Source organism: Paramisgurnus dabryanus, chromosome 6 (assembly GCF_030506205.2).
Source record: "Paramisgurnus dabryanus chromosome 6, PD_genome_1.1, whole genome shotgun sequence".
Lineage (NCBI taxonomy): Eukaryota > Metazoa > Chordata > Actinopteri > Cypriniformes > Cobitidae > Paramisgurnus > Paramisgurnus dabryanus.
Genome location: NC_133342.1, coordinates 29,421,556 through 29,444,507, shown reverse-complemented (window position 1 = coordinate 29,444,507; position 22,952 = coordinate 29,421,556). Strand labels below are relative to the sequence as shown.

General features: G+C 40.4%; 1 protein-coding gene across 1 annotated transcript; it reads left to right on the top strand.

Annotated features, from left to right (window-relative positions):
* Positions 1 to 567: 567 nt before the first annotated feature.
* mrc1b (mannose receptor, C type 1b) lies at positions 568 to 22,225 on the top strand. Its single transcript, XM_065276499.1, has 31 exons — positions 568 to 725; positions 1,138 to 1,521; positions 2,831 to 3,001; positions 3,154 to 3,306; positions 3,697 to 3,810; positions 10,539 to 10,676; positions 10,771 to 10,950; positions 11,065 to 11,222; positions 11,369 to 11,485; positions 11,644 to 11,759; positions 11,907 to 12,055; positions 12,170 to 12,369; positions 13,555 to 13,676; positions 13,771 to 13,843; positions 14,362 to 14,515; positions 14,627 to 14,662; positions 14,774 to 14,940; positions 15,030 to 15,091; positions 15,726 to 15,826; positions 16,041 to 16,183; positions 16,418 to 16,520; positions 16,848 to 16,990; positions 17,104 to 17,148; positions 17,231 to 17,330; positions 17,458 to 17,687; positions 19,686 to 19,851; positions 19,969 to 20,124; positions 20,262 to 20,375; positions 20,463 to 20,660; positions 21,079 to 21,111; positions 21,506 to 22,225. Exons 1-31 carry the CDS (start codon positions 662 to 664, stop codon positions 21,721 to 21,723), a joined length of 4,308 nt encoding a protein of 1,435 aa, XP_065132571.1. The 5' UTR covers positions 568 to 661; the 3' UTR covers positions 21,724 to 22,225.
* Positions 22,226 to 22,952: the final 727 nt, after the last annotated feature.

The following is a 22,952-nucleotide window of genomic DNA, read 5'->3' as shown; positions in this document are numbered from 1 at the left end:
TAATATTAGTGCTGGCATGACACTCCTGGCCTTCTTTTAAACTGTGCTTACAAGCAAAACATTTTTTTTATACAGTAAAATGCTGCATCACCACTAGTTTAAAGACAGGATGTGCAGGGATATTCGTATAAAGCATAACAGGAAAGAAGCTTCCCGATCATAAATTTTGAGAGGAATTTTATTTTTTTGTACTGTTATTGTTGTGCATGCTGACATGGCAGAATTACTGTGACAGTGTTCTACATGTGCAGTATGATCAATTGTTTGAAGGGTAAAATTATTATAGTTTTATTTCTGTATATTCTCAAATGAATCAATTGTATAATACAAAAATGATTACTGTTTAATTAGTAAGAATTTCAATGTACAATTTTGAGACTGTCGGGATACTACAGACAGTAATGTTTATTTTTCACATGTCCCAGACAGACAGAGAGACTAAGAATTAGGTGACTAAGATTTTTCGATTATCGTAAAGAAACCTTTTTCATTTCCAGAAAGATCTTGTGGTCACATTAGTGTTTCAACATTTCTAAAAAAAAGAAAGAGGGGGCATGTGACAGGATATCATTGTGATTTGCACAACCAAACCTGTTTTAAGAGCAGGCCAGCATGAAGAATGTGATAGTTGAGAAGCTCAGACTGTCACTGGATCATCAAGATGAAAATAATTTGTGTTGTTTTTCTGCTTTTATTAAATCTATCAAACTGCGTTGCACAGTCAGGTTTGTAGCTTCTCTCTTTTTCTCCTTATTTAACCTCCTAAGACCCAAGTTTTGGTTTGTTTTTCTTTTCAGATTTCTTCCAGCTATTTTGAGGTTAGGAAGAACCAATAAATATAATAACCAAATATTTTAAATTGAACATGAAGCAGTGTAATTGTACATGTTTGTTTACAACAGGTTCCAGTTACACAGAATTAAGTATTATGGTGCAAACAAAAAAAATTTGATGTCTAAAACTAAAACCGTAATGGAATAGTAATAATAAATTAATTCGCATTGATATGTCGTTGTAGTACCATTTACTGTAAAAAATACTATCAGTTGCTGTTTTGATTTGCTTATATATCATCAATGGTAATGGAGAGTAAATAGCTGAACACTACTGTGTCTCATCTCCCTTATTTTTGTGCAGAAGGAAACTTTTTGATGTATAATGTGGATTCTAACAAATGCATGGCAAACTACCTGGACAGGCTTTATAACTGCGACCCACTCGCTGGCTTACAACAGTTTCGCTGGATTTCAAAGGATCGCATTTTGAACGTTTACACAAAGAAATGCCTTGGAGTTGGTAGTAAGACTGTGGGTAAAAAGCTGCAGTGGTTGATGTGTGAAGACAACAATGTTTTGCAGAAGTGGGAATGCCGGAGCGATTCATTGCTTCGACTAAAGAATGAATCTTTGTATCTTTCTGTGAATGATAATGGTGTGCCACTCATCTCTAAAGACACTGGAACAAAGAGTCAATGGACAATTCATGGAACAGAAAACAACATTTGCTCTCGGCCTTATGAAGGTACGTGTCTTAAAGTGCTTGGCGTAGTACTGGGATGAAGTTAAAATGCTTGTGTTTGTTTTCGTATATTGCTTTTGTGTTCTGGTAACTTAGTTTATAGAGTATGGTGCTACCAGTTAGTCAGATTCCCATGAATCACACAAACAAATAAGACTGAATGCACTGCAAGTGAATTTGGATTTTAAAAATGTGTTCAGTTAGGGAGTCTGTTTTGCAAAGCAGATTATAACATACATTGCATGTAAAAGGACAAGGGTGAATTGATTTTATGGGAATATTTCATAATTGCTATTAATAATTAAAAAGTGCAATATTAAATGACATTACTTTTTTAATTATAAACTAAAAATCAAATTTTACAGTTAATACTGTATGTTTTACCAAGATCTTTATATTGTACTGATGCTATTTAACCTGTGCATTGACAATAAATGATTATAAAATATATTACAATATAATATATTATAATTTTGTAGGTTTATTTAGTATTTTATTGTTTTATGTTAAGTTTATTGGGCCCATTCGTTAAATTATATTTATTTATGTAGCACTGTTTTACAATGTATCAAATCAGCTTTACATGAAAAATGAAATCACAGAAACTAAATATACTGTACTGTGCAAAAGTCTTAGGCCATCATCATCACCACCACCAAATTTGTTGTTTTAGAAGTTTTAATGTCCATCCATATTTATTTTTCAATCTATTTTATTAACAGAAAATACAGGAAATGTGTATAAAAAATAATAATTATTAGGACTAAATGTCTTCTTTGACATTCTTCAAACACTTTGACTTTGTTTAGTGTGACCGCTCTTGGCACTAAACACATCTTGAGCATTTTTGAGCAGAATGAAGTAAAAAGACTAATTTCTTTAAAATTTAAAATTAGGCTTGAATTTTATTTAGGTTTAAGAGTTCCTGCAGTTTCCTGCTATTGCTCAAGTGGAAGGGGAGTTTATCCTGAAAACTTTTTTATACAGTTTTTAATACTACATACACATTTTCTGTATTTTCTGGTTGTATTATTTTTAAAGAGACTGAGAAACAATTATATATGATCACTATAACGTTGCAAAAACAACAAATCTAATTCTGGCATGGTGGCCTAAGACTTTTGCACAGTACTGTATATAATTATATATAATCAATCATAAAATCATATCATTATTTGTTTTATCAGCTAAATGTGGCCCTGTTTGTGAAATTATGAGATTGGGGCGTCAAAGTTTGATTTTACTTTTATTTAGTTGGAATTTCACAAGCAGGGTCTCTTTCTAAAAGTCAATTTTTATTTTTGTTTTCCAGAATTATACACAATTGATGGAAATGCATTTGGGCGTCCATGCAACTTTCCTTTTCGATATGAGAATAAATGGTATGCAGATTGTACCAGCGAGCATGCCAAAAGTCCATGGTGTGCAATTGAGTCTGATTACAGTGTTAACCAGCTGTGGGGCTACTGCCCAACACCTGACAGTAAGTCACCTGTTCAAGTGTTACCTGCATGATAAACAGGACATTTTTAATTATCAGTGGTCCATTATCATGAATTACATTTATAATATGTCAGTTTAAGCAGTAGAAAATTTGCTTCCGTATATTGACGGATATGGGTTATTTTTTTGCAGATACGCTCTGGTCCAAAAATCCTCTGACAAATGTCTATTACCAGCTAAACGATAAGTCGGCGCTGACATGGCATCAAGCAAGAAAGAGCTGCCAGCAGCAGGGTGGAGAGCTCCTGAGTGTTTCTGAGCCTCATGAACACACCTTTGTTACAGGTAAAGGGCCATCAGAGAGACATTGTGCATTGGACCCTCCAAAACTCATAAAAACAGAACGTCCGATGTATATACAGCAGGGGTCTCCAACATTTTTGTTAGCAAGGGCTACCACTTTCTAGTCTACTCAAAACTTTTTGTTTTACTTGGTGATTTTATTTTACTTGTTGATCTGTTTTATCATTGTTTAAAATGTTAACACACTTACAAGAAGCCAAGATAATATAAAAAAATTTAATAAATAAATATTTAATATTTATATTGAGGCTATTAATAGAATGTGCTTTTGGCACCTCACAGATTTCATGCAGGTAGCCTGGTGCCCGCGGGCACCATGTTGGAGACCACTGATCTACTGTACAGTAAAAGACATCTCTCTTTTTTGATCAGGAATGATTCGAAATGCACAAATATCACTATGGACAGGACTGAACAAATTAGATGGGTCCAGTGGATGGCAGTGGACCAATGGACAGCCTTTACGTTATCTGAAGTGGCACAGTGGTAAGACTCATCTTTTAGTCTGACCGAATTCCTGTAGCTCAACAGATGTGAGACTTAGCAGTGTGGTTAATATGCAGTTTAAGAGGCAAATGATTGATAAAAACTAAACAAAACTATGCTGGTTCTATATTACAAGAGCAGAAGATAACTATTTAAAATTGCGATACTGTAGCTTTCCATCTGTCTGAATAATCACAAGAGATTTGAAAATGAAATGTAGACAAAACTGAAATTTAAATGGATATTAATAATTATGCAAAATCATGGAAGGATGACACGACCCAACAAGTTGTCCATTGCAGTCCATTTAACGTGGCAGTGCCTCACTGAAAACGCAATTGTAAGCCCCAAAAATGTACAGATTGGTTATAAAATGCACCATCTCTCTCATAAATAACCAAAACTGCATATGAACACACAAACGTATTCAGAACTCAAGATGCTCACGTTCACAAAATACTTGCAAAACACTAACTTAACACTAAACTCTGATTACGCATGAGATTATGCGAGTATCTGGCAAACGCAAGCCTCTCTTTTATCATAAACCCTTTAGACGTGTGTGCAGTAGGCACTTATTTTGACAAGACACGTGATGCACATGGTTCCCTTTCAGTCGGTCACTACGACGTCACGTCGTGACCGACGAATTGGGAACCGCTTCGCGGGTGACCTATCTGCTTCGAGAAACCTTTAAAACGCCAATGAACTTGGCATGCAGATAATTGCATCTGCCGGCGCCGCCCCGCCGCACAGGTATTTAATGAGCGGCAGGTGCAGTTATCAAATCAGCTTTTTAGCTTCGAAAGCTGGCAGACTGACTGCTCACGAGAAGCTACTCTCTGCTCTTTGGAGAACTCTGCGTGTTTGATTTGGTTGGGCAAAGGCATTTCAGCGGAGGCTCGCGGGTGTTCCACCTCTCTTTTTAATTTTTTTTCTCACTCTTAGTTGAGTGTGTGCGTAGCCGTTCCCCTGTGTGCTTCATCAACATCAGCACATTAAAAGAGTGTTTCCTCTAAAAGAGTATTGCGGTGTTCTGCGTCTTTTTAAAGACAGCATTTCACTTGCACTGAGGCAGGAGCGTCTTTTTAAAGATGTCTTTCTGTCCGTGTTTCTGGATGCGGCAAATGTATGGGTCCCCGGGTGGCCACGATCGTCCTCTCTCGTGCGCAAGAGTGCATGCTGAGGCGGCGTTCGTGGAGGGTTCATACTCCTAAGAGAGCGTGAACCTCTTGGATGGCGGAGACGGGTTTCGTACCTCCGGGAACGTCACCCCCTTTTTTCCGTTGCGGAGCCCCGTTAAAGGTGCGGTGGCAAAACTCCGGAAATCTTATCTCTGTATAAACGGTGCTGAATCGGTTAGCTGGTTCGTCCAGTGACTCTCAGCACCCCCATCCACAGCCAGAGGTGCCGTAAGAGACGGGTGGCGCGTGTTCTACGTGCTCTCGTCCTCTTTCAGTCCTCACGAGGATTCTATGTCTGTCACAGCATCGGAGAGGGGGTCGTCTATTCGGTCGCCGACTCGGACCCACTCCCGCCTTCGGGTTGGGTAGGGGCTCCCGTGCTCGACCCCGAGTGGCGGCCATGTACGCTCGGGAGCGCGGAGACGGTCTGTGTGGAGCGGAGAGCTCCTCCCCCACCCGCACCGTCCCGCCTAGATGATTGGCACTTCAGGACTGCAAGAACAGCCCCAACCTTCTGTGCCTTTCTTCCCGGGGTGCATGTTGGTTGACACGGTCGTGGAAAACTCGTTTTCCTCCCGGAACCGACCGTTCAGCCATCACCTCTCACCTCTCCTGACGGCGGGGCCGCTAAGGGTTATGCTGCTCCAAGAGACCAGCCTCCCTCCCCTCACAGACCCACGGGCTTGTGAGAGGCGGCCTCTGCCGTGCGCGCCATGGCGCGATGCAGGTCCGCCAGGCTACGGCACAGAAGGATCTGCACAGGCGAGGTCACGGTCCGGCAACTAAAGAATCCTGTGTGGCTCTGACCTGGCGCTACGAGCGACTGGGTTCACCCCACAGGCCGCCGGACGTGCTATGCCCACCCCCCGGTGGTCCAGGGACGCCATCTCTGGTTGTGTCTTGCGGGCATTAAGTAGGTCATTAATAATCGCCCTAATGTTCCTTTTTAGACCAGCCATTTCGGCGACGCGGCTGAGAGTGTCCAACAATGATCGGCCGCTTTAGAGCAGACTGAGGCTTCATGCCACGTCGGAGCCTAGCTGCCCCCTCCGTTACGTCAGTATATTGGTCTGCTTTCCGCCGAGGGTGTCCTGCTACGGCTTTTTTCGTTCCTTCATCCCGGCAGCTCTGAGGAACCTGTCGTAAGCTGCTCACCCGCCCACTCAGCCCGCTACAAAGGTGGAAAATGAAACTTAGCGGCTCTGAGTCGGGCGACCTGAAGATGGAGAGGATCGCTCGTCAGGAGATGGTGAAAACATCACTCTCCCCCCCCACCCCGTAGGAGGGCCGGGTGGGGAATCCTTGGTTTCGTTTTGTGTTCCGCCGACTTCAATCGGCACCCACTAACCTCAAAGAGCGAATTCCTCTTCTTTCTCCAGGTCCCCGGAGGCATATAGGAGCTTCGGACGGGCTCAAAACCCTACGTTCTCCTCTTCCTCATTCGCCAGCGGATGTATCGAGCGGGACATCTACAAGGGAGCCCCTTTGCTCAGCATCCATCAGCGGTTTCGGGTAAGTGTTTCATTACACACAACATCTCACAATGCGGCCAAAGAGCACGCGTCGTTGAGTTCCCCGTCTCCGCTCGCCACGGGTACACATCGTGCCGTTAATTTCCTCTCGCTCGGTATCTGGGGGCCTGGAAAGAGCTTCCCAGCCCGTCGCGTTGGCTTTTACGCACGATCCGTCTCGGTTATACATTCAATGTGCCCGGCTACCTCTCAAATATTCAGGCTTCACCACGGTGAAGGCTGCCGATGCGCACGTACTGCGTGCGGAAGATTGCTGTCCTATTGGCGAAGGACGCGAGCGAGCCGGTCCCTCCAGCCGAGATAAAGTCGGGGCTTTACAGCCCTTACTTCATTGTACCCAAGAAGAGTGGCGGGTTGCGTCCGATCCTAGATCTGCGTACTGAGTCGAGAATTCACAGAATTCACATTCACAGAATGCTGTTCAAAATGTTTACGCAGAGGAGCATATTTTAATGCATCCGCCCCCAGGATTGGGTTGCAGCCTTCAACCTGAAGGACGCGTACTTTCATGTCTCCATACTTCCCCGACACAGGCCGTTTCTCCGCTTTGTGTTCGAGGGGTGGGCATATCAGTACAAAGTCTCACCGTTCGGGCTTCTCTCTCTCTCCCTGTGTCTTCACGAAAGTTGCGGAGGGCGCACTGCAGCCCCTGAGAGAGAGCGGTGTTTGCCTTTTGGCGTATTGGCTCATAATAGCTCAGTTTCGTCAGATGCTGTGCACACACATAAATCGTGTACTTAAACACCTCGCTCGTCTCGGTCTTCAGGTAAACTGGGAAAAGAGTAAACTTTGCCCCGTGCAGAGGATCTCTTTTCTCGGAATATAACGGGATTTGGTCGATTTAACAACACGTCTCATAGAAGCGCGTGTTCAGTCAATTCTGACTTGCCTAAACATTTAAAGGCAGGGTTGCGGTTCCACTAAAATAATTTTAAAAAAACTTCTGGGGCATATGGCAGTAGCTGCGGCTGTGACACCGCTCGGGCTGCTCCATATGAGACCGCTTCAGTGTTGGCTTTATGACCGAGTGCCGAGGAGAGCGTGGCTCACCGGCTTTCACAGTATTATAATTACATCGAGATGCCGTCACACTTTCACCCCGTGGTCAGACCCAGCGGTTCTCAGGGTGTGGATGCCACTGAGATAGGTCTCCAGGCATGCTATTGTTGGCAAAAATGTCTCTACAACGGGGTGGGGAGCTACGTACGGCGGGCTCGTCGCTTCGGGGGTCTGGTCGACATTCCAGCGACATTGGCATAAATTGCCTCGAGCTGTGCACTGTATATCTTGCGCTCGTCCGTTTCATCAACGCGATTCGATGCTTAAGATGTATTAGTGCGCACCGACAAAACTGCGGCTGTAGCGTAAATCTATCGCCAAGGCGGTCTGCGCTCTCGTCACCTGTCGCATCTCGCCCGTCTCTCCTCTTCTGGAGTCAGAAGTATCTGAGGTCTCTTCGTGCCATTCACATATCGGGGTCGCTGAACACAGCGGCAGACGCGCTCTCACGAGCGGCTCCACCCCCGGTCGGTTCAGCTGTTTTGGAAATGTTTCGGCAGAGCAGTTAGATCTGTTTGCTTCTTCAGAGACAACCCATTGTCGCCTGTTTTATTCATTATCCGAGGGAACACTCGGCGTGAATGCACTGGCACACAGCTGGCCGCGGGGTTTCCCCCCAGTAAGCTTTATTGCGCAGACACTGTGCAAGTCAGGGAGGACGAGGAGCGCATTCTATTAGTTGCGCCGTACCGGACAACTAGGAATTGGTTTAACAGAATTCACTCTCCTCGCGACAGTCCCTCCCTTGCTGATTCCCTGGCACATTATGGCACCCTCGCCCCGATCTGTGGAACCTCCATGTGTGGTCTCTGGACGGGGCGCGGAGGTTTTAGGTGATTTACCCCAGGCGGTATCTAACACCATCACTGTAGCGCGAGTGCCGTCTACGAGGCAGGCGTATACGCTGAAATGGAACCTGTTTGTTGTATGGTGTACTTCTCAACGAGAGGACCCCCGGGAATGCTCGATCAGTATTGTGCTTTTATATCTGCAGCACCGCTTGGAGAAGACACTTATCATTAAAGTAGATATCGCGGCAATATCCGCGCATCACGTACCCATAGACGGTAGATCCGTGGGTCAGCACGATCTGGTCATTAGGTTTTTAAGAGGTGCACGGAGGCTGAATCCTTCGCGCCCTCCCTCTATTCCTCCTTGGGACTTGTCCATGGTGCTGAAAGCCCTTCAGGACTGCCCTTTCGAGCCTCTGCGGACTGTGAGCGTCAGGTTTCTCACTATGAAATTTTTGACGCTCCTCGCATTGGCTTCTATTAAAAGGATAGGGGATCTTCATGCATTTTCGGTCAACGATTCGTGCCTTCAGTTCGGACCGGTTGAATCCAGCGTTACACTAAGACCCCGGCCGGGCTACGTGCCTAAAGTTCCCACCACTCCCTTTAGAGATCACGTGGTGAATTTACAAGCGCTGCCTTTGGAGCAGGCAGACCCAGCCATGGCTTTGTTATGTCCTGTGCGTGCATTACGTGTGTATGTGGATTGCATTCAAAGCTTTCGGACCTCAGAACAGCTCTCTGTCTGTTACGGTGGTCAGCAGAAAGGGAAAGCTGTCACTAAACAGAGGATGTCTCATTGGATTGTAGACACAATCGCCCTGGCTTATGAAAAACAGGGCATTCCTTGCCCTTTTGGGTTGAGAGCCCATTCAACCAGAAGCGTGGCTTCATCTTGGGCTTTGGCTCGTGGTTCCTCACTTTCAGATATTTGTAGAGCTGTTGGCTGGGCGACACCTAATACGTTCACTAGATTCTATAGTGTTCGTGTTGAGCCGGTATCCTCTCGAGTTCTCTCGTCAGATCAGTGAGAACATCGAGGAACGGCTCCTGTGTCGGCTTGGTGCCTTTCTTTTCGGTGCTGCACGACCGCACCATTATGGAAGGCAGTTAAGGCAAAAACGTTACAAAAAGCTGTTTTTTGTCTCCTCCACCGCTTGGTGGCCGATGTTGCGGAGCATCGGCTGCCAGCCTCTCACTAGATGTATCCTTGACTATCTGGGTGAGGCTAGCGCCCACATTGCGCCCCCTAGTGGTTTCTTTGTGAGTATTTCCGTGGAAAGTTTCTGATTTACCATGTTTCCCTTAGCGGAGTTCGTTCCGCGCCTCTCTAGTGTTGCTAAGAGAGTGTATTTTTTATAGACCTCGTGTCTTTTTATCCATCACCTTAGTGGTAGACCCCTAGAGGGTTTTCTTTCCGCAGCGATCTTAGTCCCGCCTGACGAGTTCGCTTCCCAGTTCGCCTAGTCACTATCGTGGGTTAAGGAACAAGTAGTGACCGGCCTCTGCTTCAACCCCATTTCCGTTCCCTTAAAGAGGAAAGTCGGAGGGTTTATGCAGGCACTGGAAGGGTCAGCTTCAGTGGCGCTTTGGTAGGGATTCCCAATTCGTCGGTCACGACGTGACGTCGTAGTGACCGACTGAAAGGGAACGTCTCGGTTACATATGTAACCCTCGTTCCTTGAAGGAAGGGAACGGAGACGTCACGTCCCGTCGCCACAGTTTGCTGTTCCACTGCTGATATCGGCCGGACCCTTTCCTTCTGTCCAGCTTTCTCAGCAAAAAATAGCTGATTTGATAACTGCACCTGCCGCTCATTAAATACCTGTGCGGCGGGGCGGCGCCGGCAGATGCAATTATCTGCATGCCAAGTTCATTGGTGTTTTAAAGGTTTCTCGAAGCAGATAGGTCACCCGCGAAGCGGTTCCCAATTCGTCGGTCACGACGTGACGTCTCCGTTCCCTTCCTTCAGGGAACGAGGGTTACATATGTAACCGAGACGTTCACATGACGCTGCGAACACATTTGGCGAGATGAGCCACACACATGATGGGCTAAATACATGGTGTGACGAGACTTGGTTTATCACATCCTAGATTTTTTGTGTCACACTATTCAGTAAGTTAAGTAGTTGTGATGATCAAATTGTTTATTTGTCAAAGGATACCCAACAACACAACCAGGCCAGAGCTGTGGTGCTCTGAAAGCACCTCATGGTTCTGAATGGACAAATGAACTTTGTTCAGAAAAGTATGGATACGTCTGCCAAAGAGGGCACTCTGTTTCCACCGTTCCACCTGGTAGGATTTCCATTTAAAAAATTTTGATTCATAAAATATTTAAAACATATTTGGTTTTGGTTGTTAGAAGTGTGTTGTTTGTATCTGGATTTAGTGGTGCACACCGGCTATTGCCAAAGCCCATGGATTCCATATTCAGGCCACTGTTATCTCCTCCATCGCAACAAGAAAACTTGGTTGGAGGCTCGAGATACCTGTCAACAGGAAAGAGGAGACCTGCTGAGCATCCTGAACACAGAAGAGCAAAGCTTTGTCATCACGCAACTCGGATACCGTGAGTGTCAATAGATTCACTTTTAAATGAAACGCACTGAACTATAAGCTAATGAGCGTTTGTGATATTAAAGAGGTTCTTCTGTATGTCACTGATCACTATCGATGTTTTCAGGAAAGACGGATGAGCTGTGGATCGGTTTCAATGATCGTAAAACTCAAATGCTGTTTGAGTGGAGTGATCAGTCCAGCGTGGCGTTTGTCCCATGGGAAGTGGGAGAGCCAAGTCACAACGCTCTCCATAAGGAAGACTGTGTTTTAATGAGAGGGGAGGTAAAATGACAGCAATATGATGAATTTTTTTTTATTCAGAAATCCTATGTATTCTATACCTAATGATCTTTAGCTGTCTTTTTTTTTTTTTCCGTTATAATGGATTTATGGTCAGATCTTTTGCACAATAACTGTTTCGTCTTTAGGAGGGAAAGTGGGCAGATGAAATCTGTGAGCACAAGCGTGGATTCATCTGTAAGAAGAAAACCAGCTCCACAGCCTCAAAAAATGACACGGTTATTACAAGTCCAGGCTGTAAACCCGTAAGTGTTTATAGTTGGGAAAAATATTGCCAAAAATTTGATTTGAAGATGTATTCTAGCCATTTTATTAACAGATGATTCAAGTGTTGATTCTGAAATCTAGTTTACGTCAGTGACCGAGTTACAATTACTGACAGCTGTTTAATATCTTTGAAAAGGGTTGGACCAGGTATGGGTACTACTGTTACATGGCAGCATCCGAGACAAAGACCTTTGAAGAGGCAAAACAGATGTGTGTTAAAGATGGCGCTCAACTGGTTGATATCACATCCAGGTCATTAAACCGTTGTCAATTACTTATATTTTTGTTTATAGTACATTTCAAATTTAGAGGATATTTCAATGTCAATTTTTACTCTACGAAATATTTGAAGTTCTTCTTCAGTCATCTGATAAATAATCATGTTTTTGTTCCCATTAGGATAGAAAATGCATTCTTGATTAGTTTTGTTGGAGCACGACCGGAGAAGTATTTCTGGACAGGGCTGTCCAATCAAAGGGATCGACACACTTTTGAATGGACAAACACTAAGAAAGTTCCATATACTCATTTCAACACTGGAATGCCAGGTACAGTATTACGCTAAACAGAAAATTATAGAGAAATTAAAGTGTTTACTAATGCTAGCACCATCATGGTTGACTCATGGTGTAGCCTTCTTTTGTATTTAAAAAAATAAACAGGAAGAAAGCAAGGCTGTGTTGCCATGACGACTGGAATGCTTGCCGGACTTTGGGATGTGCTGAGTTGCTCGAATAAAGAGAAATACATTTGCAAGCAAGCAGCTGAGGGAGTGGTTACAACTCAAGCGCCACCGACCTCCGCACCTCTGAAATGTAGTGAAGAATGGGTACCAATTGGATCTAGAAACCTTTGTGTCAAGGTAAAATGACAGTAATGACACAATCTATTGGTGCATTTTTGCCAATATCTGAGATTAATTATGTATGTGTAATAATGTTGTTCACACCGAACAACAACACAAATCCTAAAATGTTATTGCAGGAACAACAAGCAATTGTGTCAGCATCAAATTGTGTTTAGTAGATATTACCATATGTTGAATTTTTGTTATTTAAATAAGTGAAAAACAAATTAAAGTATTAGTCCACTTTCTTAAAATAAAAAATCCAGATAATTTACTCACCACCATGTCATCCAAAATGTTGATGTCTTTCTTTGTTCAGTCGAGAAGAAATTATGTTTTTTGAGGAAAACATTCCAGGATTTTTTTCATTTTAATGGATTTTAATGGACCCCAACACATAACAGTTTTAATGCAGTTTAAAATTGCAGTTTCAAAGGACTCCAAACGATCCCAAACGAGGCATAAGGGTCTTATCTAGCAAAACGATTGTCATTTTTGACAAGAAAAAGATGCACTTTTAAACCACAACTTCTTGCTTCCTCCGGTCGTGTGACCTCACGTAATACGTCAGCATGTCAAGAGGTCAAGGATGACGTATGCGAAACTACGCCCCAGTGTTTACAAGTGTGGAGAAAGAGGACCGTTCCAACGTTGTTGTATGTGGAATGATACTAATTAATGTCTTTGTGTCAGTTTATTGTTTAAAATAGTCTGCAAATGTGCGTTTCATATATGTAACGCTTGACCTTTCCACAGCATTACGCAATTACGTGAGGTCACGCTGGCGTGTCACAGGACCGGAGATAGACGAGAAGTCGTGGTTTAAAAGTGCATCTTTTTCTTGTCAAAAATGACAATCGTTTCGCAAGATAAGACCCTTATGCCTCGTTTGGGATCGTTTAGAGTCCTTTGAAACTGCCATTTTAAACTGCATTAAAACTGTTACTGTATGTGTTGGGGTCCATTAAAATCCATTAAAATGAAAAAAATCCTGGAATGTTTTCCTCAAAAAACATAATTTCTTCTCAGCTGAACAAAGAAAGACATCAACATTTTGGATGACATGGTGGTGAGTAAATTATCTGGATCTTTCTTTTTTTTTATTGACTAATCCTTTAAAGAACATTTTGACTCTATATTACAGAATAAGGAAATTGGTAGTAGAAGACATATTTTATTTACAATTTTCTTTTTTTGAAGTTTTTTGATGTAGCCTCCAACCAAAGGAAGACTTGGAATGAAGCTCTTGACTTCTGCCGAGAGTTAGGTGGAGATCTCCTGAGCATCCATCAGGAGACTGATGTTCCTTGGTCACAAGGAAGGTAATATTTATCTTGCATTTCATTAACAACGGCTGAAAAATATCCAGCTAATAATGACATCAGTGTTTGACAAATCATATGGCTTTGCTTGTAGTATGTACGCTGCATGGGTTGGTTATAGTATTCAGGATCCTGCTGTGGGTTATGTGTGGAGTGATGGTTCTGCGGTGAGTACATCAATACACCATACTTTGTTGTTCACCTGCGATTTATAGATCACTTACTGTCAACTAGTATAAACAATTATTTTTAGTAAAACCAAGCAAGCAGGTACATAATCCAACATTGAAAATATTGCTTTCGTTTACTGAACTGTTCCCGCAAAATACACTCTAAAAACGGCTGGGTTATGTTTGACCCATAATGGGTAAGTAAATATTGGACAGAACACATGCTGGGTTAAAAATTACCCCGTGCTGGGTTAAAAATTAACCAATGTTGGGTTGTTGTTATGCAACCATGGGGTATAATAACCCAGCAGTTGGGTTAAAATAACCCAAAATTGGTTCAATTTTTAACCCAGCACGTGTTCTGTCCAATATTTATTTACCCATTATGGATTAAAAATAACCCAGCCATTTTTTGAGTGTATGGAAAAGTCTGAAAAAAGATTTACTTTGGTTAAGTGTGAATGTGAGAATTTACATTTGATGTTTTTTTTTTTTCGAAATGTATTCTCCTTTAGTCATCTTATCAAAACTGGGCCAGTGATGAACCAAACAATTTAAACAACATTGAAAATTGCGTAGAAGTTGAAGTTTCATGGTGGGACCGTAATATTTGGTGGAATGATGTGACTTGTCAAGACAAGAAAGAATGGTATTGTCAAATCCAAAAAGGTACAACCCATTTTTTATCTAATAGGGGTTTCATTAAATTCTATCATTATTAGATTATAAATACTATTTTAATAAAGTACAAGACATTTTACCACTATCCTCTCTTTATAGGAAAGACCCCAAAGCAAGTAAATATTACAGAAATAGGTCAGTCTTCTACTTATTAAACACTGGTCACAACATGTGACATGTTCTCTTTCATACTGTTTGACGACCAAAGAAGAGCCAAAATTTGTAATGTCTTACTTTTAATTTCAGAGTATAATACGACCGAGGATGGCTGGATTGAATTTAAAGGGAATCAATATTATGTGTCTTCATACTCATCTGTCTCTGTGAATGAGGCAAGGAAAATTTGCAAGCAAGGACATGGTGATCTTGCGGTTATCAATGATGAGGAAGAGCGTGTGTTCATCTGGCATCAGGTATGACACGGCGTACAGATTTATCGAATATACTTGTATATTGAATTCACTGATTCCCAATACATGATATGTTATTCTGTCTGTCACAGGCTAAAGACATGCACACTGATGTTATTATTGGTTTGGCTGTTGATTTGGATGGGTCTTACCAGTAAGTTGAATGTGAAGAACACAAGGATATATTTTTTATCAGGCTTTTATGTTTAGGTTTAGTAACGTCACTTTAATGGCAAAGAAAAGGTTAAAAGTCAGTAATTATACTGCCTTATTTTCACAAATGTCACTTTAGTCATTTCATTGGTATTTAACTCAATAGTCTCTCTATTGCTGCAATCCATCTGTGCATGTGAGCTTTTTGACAAGACCTACTGTAGTTGCAAAAAATCACTATTGATGCAACCAGAAACAATGCAAAGGATGAAAGTCAGAATGTTAAAATTGAACCACACATTAGGGGGCACTGTGATCCATACTGTATGTGACTGTACATACTCCATGCTGTACTCCATGTTTTGTCCAATTTGCACTTAAAGGACTTTGATGAAAAATCGACATGGCATTTAACGGTTTTTGCCAACAAACCGGTATTTCTGAATGGCTCAAGGCCAGGATTAAGCAGTTTTAAAGCAAAGTATTTGATTAATGTATAATATGTGCCAAAAGCATTCAGCTATTATCATTATTTCATTTTTGATGGAGGTGGCGTCTAGCGGCTTTTGCATTTGAGCTTCTCGTACGTTTATTGCTAAAAAGTATTTAACAATCCAATGGCTGCTTTCATCCAGATGGATAGATGGCTCCCCTGTAGTGTTTGAAGCTTGGGAAGCAAATCAGCCGGCGCTCTTGAACAGTGAGGAAAGATGTGTGAAGATGACCATAACTCAAGGTACATCTGCCGATCGTCATTCACATACGTAACTTCAGATATGAATTGTGTTATTGACCACTGATAGATTCGAAGCATTCTGCAAAGTTTTGTACAAATATCAACACAGGAAATGACTGCAGATTCCCCATGAACTTCTTTTGTGTTAACAGATGACCTATGTGATAAATTAAAACCCATTCAAAATAAATCTATTGCATTTGAACTTTTCCAGGACTCTGGGAAACTGTCAACTGTGGTGATGAGTGGGCATATGTTTGTAAGCGAAGTGAAGCTCCTCCGGTCAATGCCACAGTGGCCCCAACAAAAGAACCAAAAGGAGGTTGTACTCGAGAGTGGAAACAATTTCAGACAAAGGTGAATAATGTAACCTTCAATCTTTTAAGAACACATCTTCACATACTGTAATACTAACAGTGTTATACTGCATGAATTGGTTTCACAAGATACATTGATGCTTCAGCTAAATTGTGTAGCTATTTGCAATGAAAATTAGTAATTGCAATTTATGTGTTGATAATTAATACTTGAGAATAAATATATTATAATAAATCATTTGCCATATACTTTTGTCCATTTCCATAAACCTAGTGCTACATGATAAGAGAAGACACAAAAACATGGAAAGAAGCGAGAGAATACTGCAGAGATCTAGGTGGAGATCTGGTATCTGTCATGAATGAACAACAACAAGGTACAATTTTATCACTGCTCGCAACTCTAGATTAACTGTAATATTTATCTGTAAAAATGGCTATAAAACAGCTATTGACCAATCAGAGTCAAGGACTGGGAAGTACAGCAAAACATTAGCACATCTGGTGACAATAGAAAAATTCTGCTTTTGTCTTCTTTTTCAAATGTTTTATATATAATATGCATGTTAGATTTTTATTTAAAAAAAAATATTTTTATAATATCCCACCGTTTTTAAAAAAACCTACAAATGCTATGCTGCTAGATTTGATTTGTTGCTGATTAGGATATTTTGTGAATAATGCATCATGTTGGACTTTTGCAGCCTATTTTACAACAATGCTACCTGATAAAACTACAGACCTTTGGATTGGACTCAGCAATCTGGCAAATGGAAGGTTCAAGTGGACAGATGGAAGTAGTGTGGAATTCACACATTGGGCCAGAGGAGAACCACACACGTATCATGTAAATTGCAAATCTTAATACATTTAAATAGTTAAAACTTGGTGTCGATTTAATGTTATCTGCATGACCCGTGAAAATGATTTTCATTTAAATACTTGTTGTTGCACTTACAGTGGTTTGGGTATCATTGGACTAAATATGTGTCTTCAAGCGATGAGGTAATGTGAAAATGTGATGTTATACAGGTCATTAATGAAAATAGAATAAAGGGCTACAATGACACATTGCTTGTTTAAACAGGAATGTGCTGTTATTGGACATGGTTCGAGTTTTGACTTTGGAAAATGGGTGGCAACCGACTGTAATGCAACTCACGGTTTCATCTGCGCCCGTGATATTGGTGAGCCTAGCTAAATCTTCTAGACATCTTGTAGATTTTTACATTTTGTTTCATTTTTTTCATCTCGTGGCTCTTAAGGCAAATAATGAATAAATAAATCAAATGTTTACATTCTTTATACTTTCAGATCCTGCATTGACCTCAGTGCCGTTTGAATTTCCTGACACTTTTGTGAAGATGGGAAATTCATCGCTTAAAGTGATTAGAGAGAACCAAACATGGGATGAGGCAAACCGCCGGTGTGAGTCGCATGGCGCTCATCTGGTCAGCATTCGGAGCTCAATTACACAAGCTTATGCCCAGTTACAGATCTTCAGAACCCAGCAGCCCATTTGGATCGGTCTTAACAGTGTAAAGGTAGATTATTAGTTAATATTAATGTTGCTCTTTAAATAAAGTATTCGCCCTGAAATGAAAATTCTGTTATCATAATTCACCCTGATGAAAGTTTAGGCTTTTACATATATATATATATATATATATATATATATATATATACAGTCTTGTTCAAAATAATAGCAGTACAATGTGACTAACCAGAATAATCAAGGTTTTTAGTATATTTTTTTATTGCTACGTGGCAAACAAGTTACCAGTAGGTTCAGTAGATTCTCAGAAAACAAATGAGACCCAGCATTCATAATATGCACGCTCTTAAGGCTGTGCAATTGGGCAATTAGTTGAATTAGTTGAAAGGGGTGTGTTCAAAAAAATAGCAGTGTGGCATTCAATCACTGAGGTCATCAATTTTGTGAAGAAACAGGTGTGAATCAGGTGGCCCCTATTTAAGGATGAAGCCAACACTTGTTGAACATGCATTTGAAAGCTGAGAAAAATGGGTCCTTCAAGACATTGTTCAGAAGAACAGCGTACTTTGATTAAAAAGTTGATTGGAGAGGGGAAAACCTATAAAGAGGTGCAAAAAATGATAGGCTGTTCAGCTAAAATGATCTCCAATGCCTTAAAATGGAGAGCAAAACCAGAGAGACGTGGAAGAAAACGGAAGACAACCATCAAAATGGATAGAAGAATAACCAGAATGGCAAAGGCTCAGCCAATGATCACCTCCAGGATGATCAAAGACAGTCTGGAGTTACCTGTAAGTACTGTGACAGTTAGAAGACGTCTGTGTGAAGCTAATCTATTTTCAAGAATCCCCCGCAAAGTCCCTCTGTTGAAAAAAAGGCATGTGCAGAAGAGGTTACAATTTGCCAAAGAACACATCAACTGGCCTAAAGAGAAATGGAGGAACATTTTGTGGACTGATGAGAGTAAAATTGTTCTTTTTGGGTCCAAGGGCCACAGGCAGTTTGTGAGACGACCCCCAAACTCTGAATTCAAGCCACAGTACACAGTGAAGCATGGAGGTGCAAGCATCATAATATGGGCATGTTTCTCCTACTATGGTGTTGGGCCTATTTATCGCATACCAGGGATCATGGATCAGTTTGCATATGTTAAAATACTTGAAGAGGTCATGTTGCCCTATGCTGAAGAGGACATGCCCTTGAAATGGTTGTTTCAACAAGACAATGACCCAAAACACACTAGTAAACGGGCAAAGTCTTGGTTCCAAACCAACAAAATTAATGTTATGGAGTGGCCAGCCCAATCTCCAGACCTTAAACCAATTGAGAACTTGTGGGGTGATATCAAAAATGCTGTTTCTGAAGCAAAACCAAGAAATGTGAATGAATTGTGGAATGTTGTTAAAGAATCATGGAGTGGAATAACAGCTGAGAGGTGCCACAAGTTGGTTGACTCCATGCCACACAGATGTCAAGCAGTTTTAAAAAAACTGTGGTCATACAACTAAATATTAGTTTAGTGATTCACAGGACTGCTAAATCCCAGAAAAAATTTTTTTTGTACAAAATAGTTTTGAGTTTGTACAGTCAAAGGTGGACACTGCTATTTTTTTGGACACACCCCTTTCAACTAATTGCCCAATTGCACAGCCTTAAGAGTGTGAATATCATGAATGCTGGGTCTTGTTTGTTTTCTGAGAATCTACTGAACCTACTGGTAACTTGTTTGCCACGTAGCAATAAAAAATATACTAAAAACCTTGATTATTCTGGTTAGTCACATTGTACTGCTATTATTTTGAACAAGACTGTATATATATATGAACACTGAATATATATGTATTTTACCACCCCTGTGACAGCTTGGGAACATTTCTTTTGACAGTGTACAATGAAAGTGGATATATACAGTCCAAAAGATACAAAAATGTACAGTAACATGTAGTCATAATGAATCACTTAAGCATTACGTAGAATAACACTGAACAGCATCTAGTGTAAATATTTTTTTCACACATAACACACATGTACTTGCATTCACTTTCAGACAAATGGTTACTTTTTATGGATAAATAACTGGCACATGAATATGGAAAAATGGGCCTTTGGTGAGCCACGGCCAAACCGCCCTTGTGTTTACATGGATGTAAATGGACAATGGAGAACAGCCTTCTGCAATAAAACCTTTCACAGTATCTGTGAGCAGTCAACAGGTGAGTCCAACTACTGTTCTCTCTACATTTCTTCTTGAAACTTTTCATGTAACTCTAAACTGTACTATAAACACAACTATACCCATATTAAAGACCTACAACAAATAATTCCCATAGAGATTCCTCCCACACCTCCGGCACAGTATCCCGGACAGTGTCCCGAATCAACAGAAGATAGCCCACTGAGGTGGATCCCGTTCAGAGACAGCTGCTATTCTTTTGTAAGAGACCCCCAGCCATGGGGCAGAGCCTCACGAATCTGTCTGACATGGGGTGAGTAAATGAACAGATCGAAATGGCAGTTTTATCATGTTATAATAAATGTTTTTTTATTGTTGTATCACTATTAGTATTATAAATTTGCTGAATGTGCATAAAATATGTTTGCATGTTGATTTTCTGTCTATCAGGAGCATCACTTGTAAGTGTTATGGATGAAGCAGAGGATACGTTTTTACAAAACAACATCTTGATGCTGGAAAATCACAAAGATTATTGGATAGGTCTTTTCCAGACCTTTAAAGGTAAAGCTTTATTCTATTTTATCAATTGATCTTCTTCAAAGACCGACTCATGTTGGTTATTATTTAACTAACTTTGGGTCTGTGCAGGACACTTGTTATGGACGGATGGCAATGTGGTAGATTACACTAACTGGGAACCTAAAGAAAATTATGTTGATGAAGAAGAACATTTTGAACGATTTTTTGACAATCCCTCTTGTACATATATCTTTGGCGACACTAAAAAATGGCGAAAAAAGCATTGCGAATATGCCTACCTACCATATATCTGCAAAACAGCCAAAGGTAAGGATTGTTAGAGCAGAATTCACAAACACTTCTTTATTTTTGACATTTTGTATTACAGGGCAGAGTCAAAGGCAATATATCTTGCTACTGTAGCTTTAAAGCTAGTTTTTTTCAAAAAACTTGTAAATGTTTGATAGCCTACACAGAATAAACAAAATGATCTACTGTATCATACATTGAGAAGTAGGGAATGCTGGCTCTGATCTCCCTTCTATCATCATACTACATTATAAAAGATTTTTAAATGATAAGATCATCTAAATGTTTATCTAAATATTTATTAATTTCTTATGGCAAAAGTGATCAAGCTTAAAATGATCATTTCATCTAGCCTCATTCTAAAGCAAGTTTTAGTCATTTATACTATATATTATCTTTAAATATCTCACAGTAATATGATCTGCTTTCCCTGCAGTAATATATCCAACACTTAAGGCTCCAGATAAAGGTATGGTGACTTAATTCCTAATGCTTTTCTATTACTTACAGTTTTTTAAGAAACACTGCTTGAAAATGATTCAAGCCATTTAAAAAGCAATAAACAAGTCTGCTCATATGGAAACCTAGCTAAAGACATTTTGGTAACACTTTACAATAAAGTTGTATTTGTTAACAATTACCATAGGTAGTGCATTAGCTAACATGAACTAACAATGAACAATACATCTGCAGCATTTATTAAACTTTGTGCATGTTAATTTCATTATTTACAAATTATTTTATAAAATTAATTATTGTAAATGTTCCAATTAACTAATGCACCATGAACTAACATGAATAACTGTATTGACATTAAAGCTACACAACAGAGAATCACTAATGCCGTTTTCTGATTTTCACAGGTCCTGAACCTCATAGGGTTTATACTGGATTGGCAGTGTTCTTGTCCATTGCAGGGTTGGGTGTATTAGGACTCCTTGCTTACATTTACATCTACAAAGGTCCAAAAAGACTTTCTTTGCCTACATTTGAAAATCCCTTATATAATAACACGGAGACATCTCGTTCTAGAAGTAAAGACTCCAGAGCGTTGATTGACAACATTGAGATCGCAGAATAGATCTGTCTTTCATGCTGCATGAAACCTTCATATGTTTATACTGTCTCAGTGCTGCTCATTGTCTAAAGCATTTGGTGAAAATTCACAAAGTATGACTATCTAATAGATTAATCTGCTTATTACACAGCTACTTACAGTACAACATACAGTAACTAAGTACATGAACATACATATTGAGTTGATAATTATTTTGTAAAAAACTTAAGAGACTGTGGCCGTCACTCTTAATAAATTGAAATAAAAAGGTACACGTAAACTTTATAGGCCAAATTTTGCTTCGAGTGTCATCTTCTATGGATCCACACAAAGGAAAAGATGCCACCCAGCATCTGAAGTTTTAGATATTATGTAAATTCAAATCATAAAGCATTTTCTTTTTTAAATTCTTATTTTATGCAGATGTCATATACTGAATGTGTATTTATAATGTAGTGTTAAATGCTTCAGAGCATTATTTCTTGACTGCTTTTAAGTAGTGAATAAAAAAATGAGAACTACTGTACATCTGTGAATCAATAAACAATACAGAAATGAATAAATGTGAAGTCTCCAGTGGTACAGAAAATTCTAAAAAGACATTTTACAGTTAGATTGAATATAGAGATATTCCAGTGCAGCAGCAACTCTTCTCAGTTTTATCAGTCCATATCTACAAAGGCATTTATGAGCTATATACAAATGCATAGAAACCATTTTTAAACTATAATGTTTTCACAAACTAATGCATAGAGTATCAGAAAACCATATAGTATCATAAGATGCAAATAAATGTTATGCTTTTAGAGGTATCAATAACAGAAGCCTATTGGTTAACGTCTGTGAAAATGACAGCTTAATTGCGTTCGAGCATGCCAGTTCATTTGCCAGCACTGGAGCAGAGTTCATGCTCCAAGCTTCTGCTGCTATCCAGAAGAGCTAGAATTTTCTTTGCATTGATATAATGTTGCCTAGGTACTGCAGTTTGCGCTGAGCCTCTCTGACCCTTGAAGGTTTTTGCACCTGGGTCAAACCCACTCTCATTGAATCGGGTTGTGGCTAATGCGAGCGTCTTTCTCTCGTTGTGCCACGTGTCCGATTCTACACCTTCAGCGGTACTGCTCCCCATGTTACGCCGTCAGAGACGTAAACAGCAACGAAGTCACAAGCCGGAATGAGCTCATGTTGCAGTCTCTCTACTTTGCTTTTGAGAACAAGTTCTCTTTGCCCACGAAGACCTGTGCCCGCAAAGT

Excerpts from the sequence above, each read along its gene's own strand:
- mrc1b (XM_065276499.1), top strand. The coding sequence starts at position 662 with ATGAAAATAATTTGTGTTGTTTTTCTGCTTTTATTAAATCTATCAAAC. Across the intron at positions 10,677-10,770 it reads TGTTTCCACCGTTCCACCTG|TGGTGCACACCGGCTATTGC; the intron begins GTAGGATTTCCA and ends ATCTGGATTTAG. Across the intron at positions 16,521-16,847 it reads CATGAATGAACAACAACAAG|CCTATTTTACAACAATGCTA; the intron begins GTACAATTTTAT and ends GGACTTTTGCAG.